This window comes from Sphaeramia orbicularis, chromosome 18 (assembly GCF_902148855.1).
Source record: "Sphaeramia orbicularis chromosome 18, fSphaOr1.1, whole genome shotgun sequence".
NCBI classification, from domain to species: Eukaryota; Metazoa; Chordata; class Actinopteri; order Kurtiformes; family Apogonidae; genus Sphaeramia; species Sphaeramia orbicularis.
Window position 1 is genome coordinate 33,577,654 of NC_043974.1, and position 19,750 is coordinate 33,597,403.

General features: G+C 35.7%; 1 protein-coding gene across 4 annotated transcripts in view; it reads left to right on the top strand.

The window, feature by feature from the left end:
* Positions 1–19,750, top strand: part of agfg2 (ArfGAP with FG repeats 2) — a 35,235-nt gene that overhangs the window by 12,339 nt on the left and 3,146 nt on the right. For 2 of the 4 annotated variants that reach the window (XM_030162006.1, XM_030162009.1), the window contains 7 exons: positions 919–951; positions 3,199–3,435; positions 8,521–8,593; positions 8,739–8,782; positions 10,654–10,746; positions 13,697–13,816; positions 16,934–17,004. In XM_030162006.1, the coding sequence (XP_030017866.1) occupies positions 919–951; positions 3,199–3,435; positions 8,521–8,593; positions 8,739–8,782; positions 10,654–10,746; positions 13,697–13,816; positions 16,934–17,004 (671 nt within the window). The remainder of the gene's footprint in view (positions 1–918; positions 952–3,198; positions 3,436–8,520; positions 8,594–8,738; positions 8,783–10,653; positions 10,747–13,696; positions 13,817–16,933; positions 17,005–19,750) is intronic. The other 2 variants (XM_030162008.1, XM_030162007.1) reach the window with 2 other exon arrangements.

The following is a 19,750-nucleotide window of genomic DNA, read 5'->3' on the forward strand; positions in this document are numbered from 1 at the left end:
TAAGAAATAAGAGCAGCCTATTTTATTAAATGTTCAGTGTGTAAGATTTTTTTTGCTTAAATTAAGCAAAAAATCTTGAATTTTCACTTGTTTCATTGGCATTTTTTTTTTTTTTTGCTTGAATTAAGCAAAAAACCTGCCAATGGAACAAGTGAAAATTATCTTGGTAAGATTTCTTGAAATAAGATTTTCAAGATCTATTATCTAAAAATAAGTTACTCTTTAGGTGATTATGTCATTTTTTAAGTGTAATGAGATATTTTGACTAGAAATGAGAAGAAAAACACTTGGTAAGATTTTAATTTTTGCAGTGTAGAGAGTGAGTGGAAGGATATTTGTGGAAACATCTTAGTTGTTTACATATAAATCAGTGTACAGGCTGACAATTGTCATAGATGTAGGAAATGGAGACGGCCATTAGTTTAGAAATAGAGTTAGCCAACATCAGCAAACATTTGACTTCAAGCACTAAACAGACTCTGACAAACTTCACCAACACATGCACATTTTACACAGTGACTTAATTGTACATCTTTGTTTTCTTAAAATTAGAGTTAAAAACCCCACATATATAATTTTGCTTGTCACAATCCTAACCACTGCCTAATCCTAATCCTAATCCTAAACCTGCCACATTCTTGACTATATGATTATTTGCACATTATTGAGTAGTTTTGTCGACAGAATCCAGTTTTTGCTGTTGATTGTTACTCTATTCGTTAACTCAAACACAAACAGCTTGCATATGAAACTCTCCTTGTTCTGATTTTAGCACATGGGCTGTTTTTTCATGAGTAGCACAAATTCAGCAGAGCGTCTGCAGATGACAGCGGGGAAAACAGTTTCATGTGACGTCAGTGACATTTTCTCCTCTCCTCTGTGTTTCTGTTTATTTCCTTCTCTTCCCGAACCTTGTAGCCAGTAGCTCCTTTAAAAACCACTTCACTTTAGGTAAGACACGGCGCCATCCCATGCATCTGTGTGTGTGCTGAATGCCTGAGATCAATACGCTCTTCTTCTGTGCTATATCATTCATAATAGATGGTTGATCTGTGGGCCGAGCTGCAGCCGACGGTACTTCACACGCATGCGAATTCAGCTTTGCAAGATGCAGAGGTTGAGGACAGACGCGGGTCTCTATAGTCCAGGGGTGTCAAAATCATTTTAGTTCAGGTTCCAGTTCCACATTCAGACCAATATGATCTCAAGTGGATCAGACCAGTAAAATAATAACCAATAAATAATAACAACTCCAAACTTTTGTCTATGTTTTAGAGTAAAAAAAGTAAAATTACATTGTGAAAATGTTTACATCCACAAACTATCTTTTAAAAAATGCGAATAATATGAATAACTACAAACAAGCTGAATTTTATTAAGATACATCAGTCTAATTTTAACAATATTCTGCCTGGTACTAAATGTTTTGTGTGTTTGTGGATCCACTGTGATCTGTAAGTTGTAATGAACATGTGTAAATGATAAACTGAGACATAAAATTGTTAAAATCTGACCTATTTTTTAATGAAATTTCAGGTTGTTCATGTTATTGACATTTTTTTTAAAGAATACTAAACATTTATAGGTTATAATGATAGTATTTTACTGGTCCGACCCACTTCATATTATATCGGTCTGTATGTGGCACATGAACTAAAATGAGTTTGATGAGTCACGGCTGTCGGGTAGCGGTGAGTCGGGTCGATATTTTCCTCCGTCAGTCAGGTTTTCCCACTTCAAAGCCTAGATCTGAAGGCGCTGAGGTCAAGGAGAGGCGTATGCCACCCGCTCCCTCCCAAGAAGAAGAACACGTTAAAAGTGAATCTATTTTTAGGCGTTAGTCGGCCCCGTCAGCAGAGGGCCACTGAGACTTCACAGCTCGCTGTCGTCGAAGCACTCACAACTATGTAGGGCACAGCTGTATTCCCACCACACACTTTAACATCCCAAACAAGTATTCTAGGAAGTCCAGGTATGTCTGCAAAGATAGGTTCACATCCATGAGCTCTGCAGACTCATGGTGTATGATGACACGCTAAAAACATGCACAGCAGCTCCACAAATGTCTCTGAAACTTCTAAAAACGTTCCATGAAAAAAAAAAAGTGAATAACATGAACAACCATGACTAACCTGCAATTTATTATGAAAATTTAAGTGCAATTTTTTACAATAGTATGGCTCAGTGGATCTACAAATACACATGTTGTTCATGGCTGTTTTGTTTATTTTAGTGCATTTTGGGGGATTTTTAGTCTACCATTGTGTATGTCTTGTGCATCTTCGTTTATAATAACTATGAGTCCTGTTGGGCTGTTATTTATGTGAATAGACTGTCTGAAATTTGACCAAAGACACACTGAAAAATGTCCTAAAAAGTCTTTGCCTTCATCAAACCTGCAGATACACTGATTGTATATTTAGCATTTTTTTTGTCTTTTTTTTTTAGTGCATTTTAGTATATTTTTTGTGTATTTTAGTGCATCTTTTTTGTATTTTAGCACATTTTGTGCTGTATTTTAGTGCAATTGTAGTACATTTTAGTGTGCATTTTGCAAAAAAAAATTGCAATTTTTTTCTTTAATTTCCATGAACAATTAGAAGTTTTATATAGGTTTCAAAGAAATTTACTGACAAATAAATCACATTGTGTCTGTCCCAAAACTTTTGGCTGTGAGTGTACATAATGAATGAATGAATGAATGTCTTTATTGTCATTGTACATGTACAATGAAATTGAGAATGCTGTCCCTTTTTTAAAGCACATGAAGAGAACGTAACGTAAATGTAAAAATACGATAAAACCATTAAAAATAAATAAATAAAACCTAAATCAAAATCGTAATAAACAAGGCAAATATACACACATAACACATGTAAGCAGTGATTTTTGTGCTTATTTTGATCATTTATTTATTTTGGTCTCATTTTGTTGGCTGTCGCTGGCTTTTGTGTCATTAAATCACAACAAATAAAATAAGTCCAGTTGTTAAAGAAGATGAAAATACTGAAACATCTTGTCAGGGTTTCAACTAACAATGTGAACAAAAGAAAAAATGCATGTTATAATTATATTTTTCACAGTATTAAATTATATTCTGAGTGAAGAGTGAAAAATCTTGAAAATATACACAAAGCTCCACAGTCTGGGCCGTACTTGAACGCACCATTACAGCTGGTGTCCTCTGTCTGGTCTCAGGTCGGACCGTCTCAGCCTTGGGGGTCACCGGACCCTTCAGAGCCTTCCCCAAATCTCTGAGTGTGGACTTTGGAGGCCTGAGCCACGCCCAGCCCCACTCCCAGCCCCACCCCCAGCTGCAGCAGCCGTCGGCCGGTGCTGGACAGACTCAGCTGCCCACCAGCGGCTCCAGCCAGGACCGCTACGCCGCCGTGTCCCAGCTGGACAGTGTCTTCTTGGAGACATCATCCACCGCAGGTATGAAGACAAGACTAGATACACAAGGGCATCATGGGAAGGCACTTTTATCTCAAATATTACAGATTATACGCAGTATGCACAATTAACCCTTAAAGACCCACAACTATTGTTTGTGGTGACGTCCAAATTCATTTTCCTCTATAATTCACCTTTGCTAAGTGATTTATCACCATTTATTCCAATGCAATCCTCTGCATTTTAAATTGTTTCAGTCAAAATCATGTATTTTCCCATATTTAATTCACTGATCGTGTAGATTTTCATAAAGCGCAGAGTAAATTCAAAGGTACTCATATCAAAATAGAGAAAACTGAAGAAAAAGTGACTTTTTCAGCAAAATATATCATTAAATGAACATAAACCCAGCGTCTCCATTAGGACTGTGTATCGGCAAGAATCTGGCATTACGATACAAATCACAATACTAGGATCATGATATGACATATCATGATATATCATGATACTGTTAAAAAGGCAATTTTTTTTATTTTTTTTTTTTTAAATGATTATTTCCTGGAAGGATTGAATTATACCAGAAATATGTACAAATACTAAACACATTTTTATTTCAGAACAGGATCTAATGCCATATCACAAAATTTTTCTAATTCTCCTAGTTTCCAAAGGAACTACCATCTGCCTCTCAGACAGTAAAAAGTGCTTTTAGGATGCGTAAAAAATAAGCATTATTTAATTAAACAGTGTTAAATAATAATAAATAAGATATAAACAATAAAGAAAACCAAAAAACAAAAATGAACCTCCGCCATATCTTCATTTGAATAAATACTTAAAAAATAACGATACAGTGCTTTTTAATATCAGTACAGTATTGTGAAATGAAATATCGCAATATATTGCAGAACTGATATTTTCTAACACCCCTAGTTTCCATCCACTGTCATTGATCCAACTTCATGGGTTTTACTGGTCAATCGATGTTGTAGAAGATGACGGTGTTTCCACGGTAACTACGGAGCCTCTGAACATCCAAATGGGTCATACCTGATGACCATGAAAAGATTTTACCCCAATTATTTACGTGTATTGACAGAATTAGTGGATCAATGGGTACTAAACATTTTATATCAGTAGATGGTAAATGGTCAGTACTTATATAGCGCTTTTCCACATTTTTATGGTGCCCAAAGCGCTTTACAAAGCCTCACATTCACCCATACACTGCCATGCAAGGCTCTGCCAGACTGTACTGGGAGCAATTTAGGGTTCAGTGTCTTGCCCAAGGACACTTCGACATGTGGACAGTTGGAGGCAGGATTTGAACTGCCGACCCTTTTGGTCATTGGACAACCCGCTCTACCAACTGAGCCATAGCCCAGATGGTTTTGGTCGACAGCGACTAATTAGACCAGGGGTTTTAAACATATGGCCCAGGAACCAAAACCGGCTGCCAGAAGGTCCAGTCTGGCCTGTGGGGTGAATTTGCAAAGTAAAGATATTAACAGTCAATTCAGGTACCACATGCAGACCAATATGAACTAAAGTGGATCAGACCAGTAAAATAATGACATAATAACTTATAAGTAATGACAACTCCAAACTTTTGTCTGTGTTTTAGAGTGAAAAAAGTAAAATTACATTGTGAAAATGTTTACATTTACAAATTATCTTTTAAAAAATGTGAATAATATGAATAACTACGAACAACCTGAAATGTCTCAAAAGAATTAGGTGCAATTTTACCAGTATTCTGCTTGTTACTAAATGTTGTGTGTATTTGTAGATCCACTGTGATCTGTAAGTTGTAATACACATGTGTAAATGATAAACTGAGGTATGATATTGTTAAAATGGCACTTGTTTTTCTTAAGAAATTTCAGGTTTTTGCACCAAAAAAAGACAAAACTATCACAGTTATTCACATTTTTTGTGAAAGGATAGTTTATAAAAAATTAACTTTTTCCTTTGTGTAATTTTACTTTTTACACTAAAACACAGAGAAACATTTGGAGTTGTTGTTATTTATAGGTTATTATTTTATTATTTTACTGGTCTGACCCACTTTAGATCATGTTGTTGTGAATGAGGAACCTGAACTAAAATGAGTTTGACACCTCTGGTTTAGTCTTTAAGGGTTCAGAGATGAAATTTCACTCATCAGCTTCATCCTCTTCTGCTTCTTTATCATCACACCTAAAGCGGTTGAGGTCGGTACACAGGAATGAACACAAATAGGAAATGACGTCAATACTTAACAAGCAAAATGTGTAAAATTGTTTTTTTTAAAGGTAACTAGAGCTGTCAGGTACATGTAGAGGAGTCAAGTACTCTGAGATATGGTCAACTAGACGTAAAAATGCAGCAGAAAATGGAAAAAGGTGAGTGAAAGTCCTTTTGTGTGCTGTTGATTTGTGGGTTTGCAGAGGCAGAAGTAGGTACAAGAGATAGAGGAGCAGTGAGAGTTAGAGTATGTGTGTGATCCAGATTGTCACGGCCGGCTCAGCGAGGTTGCATAACATCCTTACTGCAAATGCCAAGGCTTTTAGCAGCTGAATTATGCTCATTGTGTTTACGGCGGATCACGCATGGTCCGATTGAAAGGACCCTGTTGATACGGCGGGGCCTGATAATCATCAGCTGTGTTTGTCTAATAACCGGGGCGTTGTACGCTCTAATGCTGTAATATTCATGTGAGAAGCCCCTTTCCCCCTCCGTTACAGTCCCCCTCACCCCCACCCACCCACCCACCCAACAGAGTGAGCAGAGTATTGATTTCCTGCCCTGGCTCACTCTGACTCACATCGAGTCCAGCACTGATGCGATATTTTATTCATCTTGTTTGTAATTCCTTTTGTTCTGTGGTGACTTACAAGCTTAAGATCAGCTGTTCAGGCTCTGAGGGGTTCTGTTCACACTCCTGCAGAATAGTACCACTTGATCTATGAAATTAACCCCCATTAAGCCCCCAGGTGATGCTGTGATTTGTGTTAAACCAGAGGTGTCAAACATACGGCCGGTGGACTAAAACCAGCCCATTTAAGGGTCCAAACCGGCCCACGGGATGAATTTATGAAATGCAAAAATTACAAAATAACAAAAAATTATATAAATTATATAACATTTGCAATTGATCTTTTCACACAAATGTAAAAAACCCTGAACAAATATGAACAACTTCAAATCTCTTAATCGAAGAAAGTGTAATTTTATTAATATTCTCTCTGTTATTCAATGTTTTGTGTATTTGTAGATCCACTGTGATCTGTGCGTTGTAATACACATGTTTAAATGATAAACTAAGACATAAAATTGTTAAAATTGCACTTGTTTTTTCTTTTTCTTTTTTTTTTTTTTAAAGATTTGTTTTTATTAACAGATGCTCTTACAAGATGTTTATGGTGTTTAGGAAACATCTACAGTTCATTACAGTGAGATAAGGCTCATTTTACAGAAGGAACATACAGAAATGTATAAACTTACAGATACACCACACAGGCATGATTTTTTTTTTTTACTTTGCACTTGTTTTTCTAAGAAATTTCTGTTTTTTTGCTCCAAAAAAAGTCAAAACTATCACAGTTTAGTCTTAATTTATATGAGATAGTTCTATAAAAATCCACATCCCTGCAACTGCCACAAACTGTCAAGTTATAGAGACTAAAACTGTTTTAATACCAGGTTGTAAATATGTTTTAGATCAGGAATGTCAAACTCATTTAAGTTCAGGTTCCATATTCAGTCCAATGTGATCAAAAATAGATTAAACCTGTTGAATAATAACATAATATCTACAAATAATGTCAACTATAAACTTTTATCTGTGTTTCACCGTAAAAAAAAAAAGTTAAATTATGTTACGAAAATGTTTACAAACTATTCTTTAAAAACATGTGGATATTCTCTCTAGGGAAGTGAACAGCGTGATCCAAATCATAATCAAAGCGTATAAAACAAGAATAATTTCAGCAATCTATCATGGGTTCAACCCACATGACAAAAACTCAACCAGTTATATAAAAGAAAAATGGGAGAAGGAGCTCACTATGGAAATTACCGATCATGATTGGTTTAATATGTGGAAGATACACCAAACATCCACTAGTTCATAGATCTGGAGGGAGTTCTCCTGGAAAAATCTGGTGCGTTTCTTTATTGCATCTAAGAAGAAAAGTAAGCAGTTAAACAGACAGACAGCAGAAATGTTGTAGAATTTGATGTAGATCACACATGTCTTTTGGAAATGTGATAAAATAACTGTGTTTTGGGAGATGGTGTGTGGAGTGCTACAACAAATAATGGGGGATGAGATTCCAGTGTGCTGTGATCTACTGTATTTGTGTATCTTATCTGATGGAAATGTAGTGGGAAATGCCATATACTTGGTTAAGGTACTTTTAGTGGCTTGTAGAAAAGCTATTACAAGGAACTGGGGAAAGACAGAAGTACCAATAAAGGACCGATGGATCACAATTATTGAAGGAATATATACAATGGAAAAAATAACTCACAAACTGCGACTACAAGAAGCACAAATGAACAAAAAATGGAATAAATAGACTGATTACAGAACTCAAATGGTGGAAGGACTGAATAATGCGAATGTAGTGTCATGTAGCATACCCGAGCAAGGTCTGTTTGTTCGTTTTTTGTTGTTTTTGGCGACTGTGTTTATAAAACCTCAATAAAAACTGAAGTGAAAAAAAAACCCCTGGATAACATGAACAGCCTGAAATTTCTTAAGAAAAACAAGTGCAATTTTAACAACATTCTGCCTCAGTTTCATCATTTACACATGTGTGTTATAACATACAGATCACAGTGGATCTACAAATGTACAAATATACAAAACATTTAATAACAGGCAGAATATTGGTGAAATTGCACTTTTTTAAAAGACATTTCAGGTTCAAGTTATTCACATTTTTAAAGGATAGTTTCTAAATATAAACATTTTCATGTAATTGTATTTTTTTTTTTACTCTAAAACATAGACAAACATCTGTTGTTGTCATTATTTATAGGTTATTATGATAGTATTTAACTAGTCTGCTTCACTTTAGATCATATTGGTCTGAATGTGGAAACTGAACTGACGCCCCTGTGTTAAATGTTTGCTTGCAGCTCCCCCTACTGGTCCTCCACAGTACAGCACCATCTTTGGGAACAGGCTCTCGTCCAGTTCAACTCCTGCCAGGTAAGAATTAAAAAAAAAAAAAAAAAAAAAAACCCTCTTGTCAAACCAGCTTTTGAGAGGCACTGCAGTTTTGTTCAATTCCTGCTCTTGGAGGCCTTTAAAGGTCACGTTATGATCGATGCTGTGTTTTTCCGTTTTCCTTCAGCTCCCCTGGTGTCGATACCGTCTCCGGCTCCCAAACATTTACCAGTAGGTACCGAGCACGAACTGCATCGATCTACAGTTGACAGCTGGACTGTACTCACACCTCTCATTCTCAGGCTCACTTTTCCATCCCTTAGGTTACCTTCAGACTGCAGGCAAATGTGGCCCAAATCCCACATTTTTTTGCCCATGTGTGAACTGTATCTGATCTATTACAGACAGATTCAACAGCACAAATCCCATTTTTTCAAATTCCACCCAAGCCACTTTCCTAAGTCCTAAATCCAGTACATATCTGATATTTTGCAATTAGGGATGTAACGATTACCGGTATAATGATGAACCGCGGTAAAACTGCAGATGGTTAGTATTACCGTTTAAATTCTAATTATCATGATAACCATGTTTGATTACCGCACTTTTAGGGAAAAAAACCCTATGTAAAGATCTGCTTTTATGTCAAATAGTTTAGTGTAGTTTCAATTTTTTACAATCTTAATTTTCTGTACCTAATATTTGGAGCCGATATTCACTTTTAAAGTCTTTGAAAAGATTCATTAAGCATCTTTGCGTTATTTATGCAATAAAATATATACATTTTTCAAACCGGATTTCATATATATTTTTTGTGTTTTCTGTCCTTTTATGTTTTTATAGTAGGTTAAAGTGAAACAAATAATAGGCAGATGAGATAGATGAAGTTGTGCTGAAAAAAAAAGATACCAAACATGGGTATAGTAAACATTTGTTTATGTAGTATATAAAGGCAAAATCAAAAGGAGTGAAAAATGGACAAAATAGGCTCAGACCACTAAGGGTTAATATTTGAATGTTTCTGCCAACAGAAAGTACATTGTACCAATTATTGTTTTGTTTTTGTTTTTTTTTTCAAAATACAACTTGGTTAAATTATTTCAGTGTGTGTATTGGTGCTTTTTGAACATTTTGAGCACAATTTCAACAATACCGCGATAATAATGATAACCGTGATAATTTTGGTCACAGTAACCGTGATATGAAATTTTCATATCGTTACATCCCTATTTGCAATGTTACTTCAATCTTCTTCTTCTTCTTCTTCATGTTTTATGGCGGTTGGCATCCAGCTTATTAGTGCATTACCGCCACCTTTTGCTCCAGAGTGTGGGTCAGACAATAGATAACCATTCTTTATCCCTATAATATAAATAATAATTAAAAAAAAACAAACAAACCTGCATTTATTCACCTATAACAACTTCAGTCTGAATGGCCAGGTCGCATTTATCCGATCTTTACGTCTATGAAATGCTACCAACGTCACAATTCTGTGTCGCAGGAGGAGGAGCGGTGGGAAAAACATGTTTACTTCCATAAACACAGTGCGTGCCTACGTGGTCATGCATTACGTCAGGACTTCTTTTGCACATGCGGGTCACTTCAGGGTCGCATTCAATTCATACTCAAAACTGAAAGAAGTCGCATTTAATGTTTAATATGAACGAGCGCTCAAAAAAATCGGAATTCAGCAAAAAAATCCGAATTATGCATTTAGACCTGCTGTCTGAACGTAGCCTAAGTCACCAGTGCAGACAAACAGAATGTGTTCAACGTAAAACCACACAAATATTTAGATTATTTCATGTCTTTGTTGAACACAGTCAATAAACACTCACGTTATTTGCATGTGTATATTATTATTATCTTTATTCCTATTAATCGGATATTTCACCTCATCCTAACACTGGGACAAATTGAGTTAAATGCATATAAGTATTGGTCTGTATAATCAGTTCTAATCAGTTTGGTGGTCTTAAACACTACCCAACACCTCTAATTACCATGAGTGTGATTGAGAGCCCCGTTGCTCTGAATGGTGTGGAATGTACCCTGTTAACCCCCCCTCCCCTTCGCCCCCCTCCCTCCCTGTGTCTCAGATTTCCCCAACCCATTCACCTCCAGCTCCAGCTCCTCTTCCCAGCCGCCCGTCGCCCTCTCCCCCAGTAACCCCTTCAGCGGCGCCTCAGGAGGTGAGACCCTTCACACATAGACCCACCACGACTTCTACAACAGCTCCGACACAGATCAACAGGCCCAGAAAATCAGTTCACTCACAGTCTGGTGCAGATTTACACACTTCAAAATTATTAGACCATCAAAAGTTATCAGAAACAATGGTTATGTAATCAGGTACTAACTCCTGTGTGTATCATGTGAATAAAACAGACAGAAAAGAAAACATGGAATGTCTAAAAGCACTGTTTTTGTCAGTACAATGCCATAGATATTGATGTAAGAACTGGAGTGATTTTGGTTATTATCAAGAAAACCATGAAAAATGGATAGATATCAGCTCTGAAATTAAACTACTATGAGCTATTTTTGTTGTTATTATTATATTTATCCAAACAAATGTACCTTTAGTTGTACCAGGCATTAAAATGAACAAGAAATTGAAGAAAATAAGAGTGGTCTAATAATTTTTCCACGATTGTAGTTCAGATGACGAAGGCTTCACATCTTCATTAATAGGATTTTTTTTTACCATTAAAATGCATCTTTTTAAGCTTTTTTAAGTGTATTCTATCTTTGATTAACACTGAACCCCACAAATGAAGAATTTTCAATTCAGTTATTGCTATTAATGATTATTGATTCAGTTATTGGTCACACCACATGATGAGTTAATGATGTTAAACCTTCATGTTGTTTAGAATAGAATAGAATAGAATAGAATAGAATAGAATAGAATAGAATAGAATAGAATAGAATAGAATAGAATAGAATGCCCTTTATTGTCATTAAACTGAATGTAAAATGAAACTGGAGAGCTTCTCCTTTTTCAGTGCAAACAGATAATTATAGATAAAATATTAAGTGCAAAACATATACAAGATAAGTCCTACAAGACAGTGCAGTTAGCTCTTTATTAGGGGTGTAAGAAAATATCGATTCTGCAATTTATCGCAATATTTCATTTCACAATACTGTATCGATATTAAAAAGTACTGTATCGATATTTTTAGGTATTTATTCAAATGCAGATATTGTGGAGGTTCATTATTGGTTTTTTTTGTTAATATTTTATTTATTATTATTTAACACTCTTATTAAATAATGTTAGTTTCTTTTTTGGGATTGCACAAAAATAATGTCACGATGTTAGTTATGAACCGATAGAATATGAACATTTGAGCAGGATCTTAAACTGTAATGTCTGTAAAACATAATTTAAGTTTTAACACAGGAAAATTTTGTGATATAGCATTAGATCCTGTTGTGATCAAATAAAAATGTGTTTAGTATTTGCGAATATTTCTGGTGTAATTCAATTCTTCAAGGAAATAATCATTTAAAAAAAGAAACAAACAAAAAAATTGCATTTTTAACGGTATCATGATATATCGTGATATATTGTATTGTGATCCTAATATTGTGATTTGTATCGTATTGCCAGATTCTTGCCAAAACACACTCCTACTTTTTATGCAAATATGAAGATAAAAATTAAGAATGTAAAAATGTATCGCACAGGATGGTTGAAAATTGGATAATTATAGTGCACATGGTGATTAATACTCACAGATGAATACATGTTACGTATGATTATTATTATTGCAGCGGATGAATGAATATTGAGGTAGTATTTTGAGCAGCACCACAGCAGCAGTCACAGTGATAGGTATGTTGTACATTGTGTATTATATTAATGGCTGTGGTCGTTACATGTGAGAGTTGAGGGTGGGAACGGCCTTGATGTACCTGTAGCACCTGGCAGAGGGCAACAGGTCAAACAGCTGAGAACCAGGATGTGAAGTGTCCTTGATGATGATCTGAGCTCTGCTGAGGCACCAGGTGGTGTAAATGTAAATGTCCGTCAGGGAGGGGAGGGGGGGCAGCCGACACTCCTCCGACCGTCCTCTGAAGCCTCGCCTAAAAGGGTCATTAAACAATAGATTCTGCACAAAAATTGATTTGTATGCATGTAAACATGTAAAGAAATCTATGTTTATTCACATTTATGTTTTGAATTAAACTGTAATAGAATAGAACAGAACAGAATTAAAATAGAATCGAACACAATAGAACACAGTAAAATAGAACAGAATGATTCAAAATAGCATAGAATAAAATAGAGTAGAAAAGAACAGAATAAAACAGAATAGAACAATTCAAAATAGAATAGAATAAAATAGAGTAGAATAGAACAGAATAGCAGTATAGAATAGAACAGAATAAAACAGAATAGAACAATTCAATATAGAATAGAATACAGTGGAGTAGATCAGAATAGAACACAGTAGATAGAACAGAATAGAACACAATAGAATAGAACAGAATAAATCAGAACAGAATGATTCAAAATAGAATAGAGTACAGTAGAATAGAACAGAACATATTAGAACACAATAGAAAAGAACAGAATAAAAAAGAATAGAATAAAATGATTCAGAATAGAATAGAATAGAATAGAACAGTATAGAATAGAACAGAATAGAATAGAACAGAATAAAACAGAATGATTCAATATAGAATAGAATACAGTGGAATAGAACGCAAAAGAACACAATAGATAGAACAGAGCAGAATAGAACACAATAGAATAGAATAGAACAGATTAAAATAGTATATCTTTATTGTCATTGTAACAAGTACAGTGAAACTAAAAGTGCCGTCTAATCTGTGCATCAACCAAAACCTACTATAAAAATACAAAAGTAAATAAAAGCAGCTTAATTAAGTAGATTGCAGTTAAAATAAATAGGTGAAAAAAACAAGCAGAAACCCATCACTCACACAAGCAAAGATTCTGTCATTGCACCTATCCCTTTAAAACATATTGCACATCAGATGTGACGTGTGTATAATGATGGAAATGAGTGATTTATTGTGTTCACGTCACCTTCAGGCTCCATTAATGCAAAATAAAACACTGTAACAGCAGCGTTTCAGCTCTGTTTTCGTACTTCTTCTTTTCAGGTGACTCCAGTGCATTCGTCACTTCACCCACCTCCATTTTCCCTCCGTCCGTCTCTTTCCCAGCCCCTGCTACCCAGAATGCATTTCCTCATGAGTCAGCCAACAACCAGGAAGCCAATGGTGAGTAGTTACAAATAAAATAATGTCTTCATGAAAAATGTCCATCAAATATGTAAACTAGAAAACAGTCTTGTGTCTGAGAAGATTCATATAACACGCTGTGGCTTTGAGGGAATTTAATTGCACATATTAAGTGTTTTTTTTTTTTTTGGTGAAATGGAACTTATCTCTATAGTATTTTGTTCTTCAAACTAAAACTCAGAGACACTTATTTTAATAGTCGCTCATAATAACACGGTGTCTTAAATGTGCTGCTTCAGCTGATAGTTTACATTATAGCTCTGTTAGCTTAGCTCTGTTTTGACACTGAAAACAACCACAGTAAAACCACAAATCACATCCACTTTCTGTAGAGTTTGTGTTGTCATTAGCTGAACTAAAGATCTGTTTGGAATCAAAGAAACAAGGTCAGAACTGACACACCATGGATCAACAAACGGCAACTTACAAACGATAATAGCATCACATAAAAACTTTAACTTTCCTAAGCCTCAGAATCAAACTCAGCTGTGTAGAGGAAATGCTGACATTTCATCATCAAGCTCTATTTACAGCTGGGGAGAAAACAACGGCTTGTATTTGTATCATATATTTTCTTTGACTTTAAAGATTGTTTCTTAATGGTTCTCATCCACTCTGGTCACTTTCTGATGCTTTGGTTAAAGGGGTTGGTTTTCCACAGTGACTCACTACTCCCTCTAGTGGTCACATAAATCCCCCAGCCTGTAATGGAGATAAATCCACTTCATATTTGTACAACTCAATACATTGGCATTTTTGAAAGAACTTCACAGCTCTTTATTATAAACACTAATTTTAGCCTTTTTTTTAATATTCAAAAGTAGAAATGCTACATATAGACCATTTAAGGTTTGTTTTTCAATCGATAAATTTGTATGATTGAATTCGATCTCATTAAAATACTATGTAATGAAACAAATAAAGTGGAGATAAATAACATTATAGAAATATACATTAAGTGTCGTAATCAGTAATTTTGTCGAGTTTGATTCCAGTTAATTATTTCTAGTGAGAAACATATTTGCACTTACAAGCTATTTACAGAGAGGTGTGGAGTTGAAAAGTGTTTTTACAGTTGCAGAAAAAATTATTAGACCATCAAAAGTCATCAGAAACAATGGTTATGCAATCAAGTACTAACTCCTGTGTGTATCGTGAATAAAACAGACAGAAAAGAAAACATGGAATGTCTAAAAGCATTGTTTTTGTCAGTACAATGCCGTAGATATTGATGTAAGAAATTAAGTGATTTTGGTTATTATCAAGAAAACCATGGAAAATGGATAGATATCAGCTCTGAAATTAAACTACTATGAGCTATTTTTGTTGTTTTCATTATATTTATCCAAACAAATGTACCTTTAGTTGTACCAGGCATTAAAATGAACAAGAAATTGAAGAAAACAAGGGTGGTCTAATAATTTTTTCCGCAACTGTATTTAATATTAAATATCATAGTGATGCTGATCTTTGACTTTCTGGACATATGGTATCACATGAACATTATATCCTGTAACATATTTGTATGAAATATGCAATAGTGACCAAAAAACCTGTCAAAAATCAGTGACTTTCACCCTTTTTACCACCAACTATGATAAACACCCTCATTATGGGAACAAAAACAATGTTCGATAGTCAGTGACAATTACAGACATGATTTACACATGTTTTTTCAATATATGATATGATAAAACAGAAGTAAAAGACTGAAATCCTAACTTTTAAGTCCATCCTTTTTTTTCACCTTCAGAAATTTTCAACATGTGGTGACTTTCACCTCATTTAATGGTGGAACAGAACCAGGTCCATGTTATTGGAAAGTATGGCGAGTCCCTTTTCCACCAACATGGAACTGAAACGTCGTTCCGGTTCATGAACCTAATTTCTAACTGCTCTGAGCATTTCCAGCCAGAACACTGTGTCCCAGAAAGCAGAAACTAGAAGGATTTTCCACAACTTGAAGTGTGAATTGTCTTGTGTTATAGTGAGGATGGACATGAGAATGGAAGAAGAGAAATCAGCAGAATAGAATAGAATAGAACAGAATAGAATAGAAGACAATACAAGACAATACAATACAGTTTATTATCATTGTGTATGCATTGAAATTGAGTGCTCCTCCAATCAGTGCAAGTCGGTGAATAAAAACCCAATATGTAATAAAACAAGAATAGAGCAAATATAAAATTACAAAAACTAAAAAGCAAAATAAGAAATTAGAATATAAAATTTTGCAAAAAGTCAAATAAGAATAGAACTAAAGTAGAACAAAGTAAAGACAGACATTAAATATGAATAGACACAATATTAACAGTATGTATATCTATGAAAAGTCTACAAAAATAGTGCATTAATGTTTGAATATGACCCTTTTGGATGTTCAGAGGCTCCATAGTTACCATGGAAACACCATCATCTTCTACAGCATTGATTCACCAGTAAAACCTATGGAGTTGAATCAATGACAGTGGATGGACACACTTGTTTTTACATTCAGTTAATGATAGATTTGCTGAAAAAGTCACTTTTTCTTCAGTTTTCTTTGTTTTGATGTAATAACCTTTGAATTTCCTTTTTTTTTCATGAGCATCTGAATGAAATACAGGAAATTAAAGACAGAAAAATACACGATTTATAATGGAAACCACAAAGGACAGTGAATAATATAATAATTAATTGTGATAAATCACTTAAGAAAAGTTAAATAGCGAGAAAAATTCATTTGGGAACTGCCACACTTCATGGGTTCATTTTGAAAACGCTTAAACCCAAAATCCAGAATAATACCACTATGACTCTGTGTGTTTTCTTGTTGTTTAATAATTCAGAGTACATACCTGTATGTTCATTCTCATTCTGTACATATCTCTGTGCTCTGCTTGCGTGACTTGTACTGAATGTTCATTGGCTGCAGATCAAGCACACGCTTCTTTACTTCAGCCGTGGACGTCGACAGCACACGAATATCAATTCACAGAGTCCGTATACGTGAGCCGACGTTGGGCTCATCATCTGCCGTTTCTGGTTTCAGGTTTGAAAATGTCAGCTCTGTCCTCACCCAGTATTTTCTGTTTTTCTAAATGTGTGTTGCAGGTTTTGCCTCGTTCGCTGACTCTGACTCTCAGCCCAAAGTCCCTCGGCCGATGTCGGTGAATCCTTTTACCGTGAGTAACGTTTTCTGCCCGGCAACAAGCAGAGGTGGCAACAACACAAGTACAGATACTGTTTTAATGTGTTTAACCCATAAAGACCCAAACATCCACCGATATTAAAGTATTTAGTACCTTTTGATCCACGAATTGTATCAGTTACTGCTTAACATTAGAATTGTTTGGAGGATGTCGGCTGGTGGATGTTTGATCAGCCTTGAAAAAACAGACACCACATCAGAAACTGCATCTTTGATTTTATTAGAAACAGGAAAACTGTTGAATATTTATATCAAAGTAAGTAAATACACTGGATCAAAACAAGACAGTAGCCTTAAAAAGTGCTTAAAAGTCATTTTTTACCCCATCAAGACCCAAATATCCACTGGAGACCAAAACCATCTGCTGATCTAAACTGTTTAATACCTGTTTTGTTTGTTTTTTTCGCAGTTTTTTTTTTTTAATTGAGTTTTTTACAGCAGTAGTGCAAAAAATATCTAAACAATTGTGTTTTTATACAGAACAGAACATATACAAAACACTCATACAACAAAACAAACAAAAAACACAAACAAACAAACAAAAACATCACAAAGCAAGCCACCTATCATCCTGAACAAATGTAACAGTTTGTGAGACGCCAACTTATATTTAAACTGTTGAATATTTATATCAAGTAAGTAAATACACTGGATCAAAACACCATGGTAGCCTTAAAAATTGCTTAAAAGTCTTTTTTTTACCCCATCAAGACCCAAATATCCACTGGAGACCAAAACCATCTACTGATCTAAACTGTTTAATACCTGTTGATCCGCTAATCCTTTCAATACATGTAAATAACTGGTGTAAAATGCAGTTTGTCGTCTTTTCATGGTCATCAGATATGACCCATTTGGACATTCAGAGGTTCTGTAGTTACCATGGAAACACATCTGGAGAAAAATTTGTGTATTGCATCAAGGCTTTTTGACTTTGTCAGGAACCTTTATTTCAACAAAATAATACAAAAAAATTTTTTTTCTCTAAATTATGAAATGCTCCGGTTAAAATCATGACCTTTGTGTTGTTAGGGTCGGTTTCGACCCAGTTATAAAAATAAGATTTTAAAGCAATAATTAGAGCCCAAACTGGAATCATAAGTGCACTGTTAGCCAACACACTGACAGCCAACTCCTCTCCCAGTCATGTGAGCTTTTGGGGATTCTCATTTTGCCTTGTTATCTAGTTTTACCTGCACAAAAACAAAACAAGCACAGATGGGCATGTCCAGACATGTGAGGTCACTTCAGTATTGAGTTGGTGACTTGCAGAGTGCACGTCGAGGGGTATACTAACAAAAACAGGCCCAGAGGCCCACACCAAAAATATTACAACCAATAGTTTCATGGATAAGGAAGCCTAACAAGGTGACCAAGAGATGAGAAACAAATTAGATTATAGATAAATGTTTTTAGTGTATTTTACAGCGGATTTAAGACGTGGGTCAAAACTGACCCGTTAACATTAGAAATGATAACAGAAAACTAACACAAGAGGAAGGTTAAGTGATCATGTGAACAGGATAATCTGATATGCTTTATCAGATAACTACAGTAATCTGATTATGAGAAATCAGATTAAAACACCTGGATTTCTCCCCAGTACTCCGATGTCTTCCTGCATGTATACAGGTTAATCTGATGTAATTTCATTCCATCTGTGCATGCGTTATTAACACAATTAAAATAATACAGAATGGAAGTTACATAGTCAAATGTGAGTGGAAGACAATAACAGGAAGATGAATTCTACCAGCACTACATAGTACGTACTCTGAAAGAAATCCGATAATGGACTGTTGCCTCTAAACCAGAGTGTTTCAATTATTGCATTTCTTAAGTGCATGTAAACGTGTTAAATCTGATTTTTACAATTATCTGATTACTCCCAGTTATCAGACTTTTACAGTCATGTAAACAGGCTCAATGATTCACCAGTAAAACCCATGGAGTTTGATAAATGACAGTGGATAGAGACACTTGGTTTATGTTCAGTTAAACAAAGTCACTTTTTCTTCAGTTTTCTCTGTTTTTGGTATAATAACCCTCAAATGTAATCTCAGCATAATGATTAAAATATATGATCAGTGAATTAAATATGGGAAAATAAAAGATTTCTGGGGAGTCTTTACCCCAAGTGGAAGAGTTTAAGTATCTTGGGGTCTTGTTCACGAGTGAGGGAAGGATGGAGCGTGAGATTGACAGACGGATCGGTGCAGCGTCTGCAGTGATGCGGTTGTTGTATCGGTCTGTCGTGGTGAAGAAGGAGCTGAGCTGAGAGGCGAAGCTCTCGATTTACCGGTCAATCTACGTTCCTACCCTCACCTATGGTCATGAGCTTTGGGTCATGACCGAAAGGACAAGATCCCGGATACAAGCGGTCGAAATGAGTTTCCTCCGCAGGGTGGCTGGGCACACCCTTAGGGACAGGGTGAGGAGCTCAGTCATCAGGGAGGAGCTCGGAGTAGAACTGCTGTTCCTTCACATCGAGAGGGGTCATCTGAGGTGGCTCGGGCATCTGTTTCGGATGCCTCCTGGACACCTCCCTGGGGAGGTGTTCCAGGCATGTCCCGCTGGGAGGAGGCCTCAGGGAAAACCTAGGACACGCTGGAGAGACTATGTCTCTCGGCTGGGCTGGGAACGCCTCAGGGTCCCCCCAGAAGAGCTGGAGGAGGTGTGTGGGGAGAGGGAAGTCTGGGTATTCCTACTTAGACTGTTGC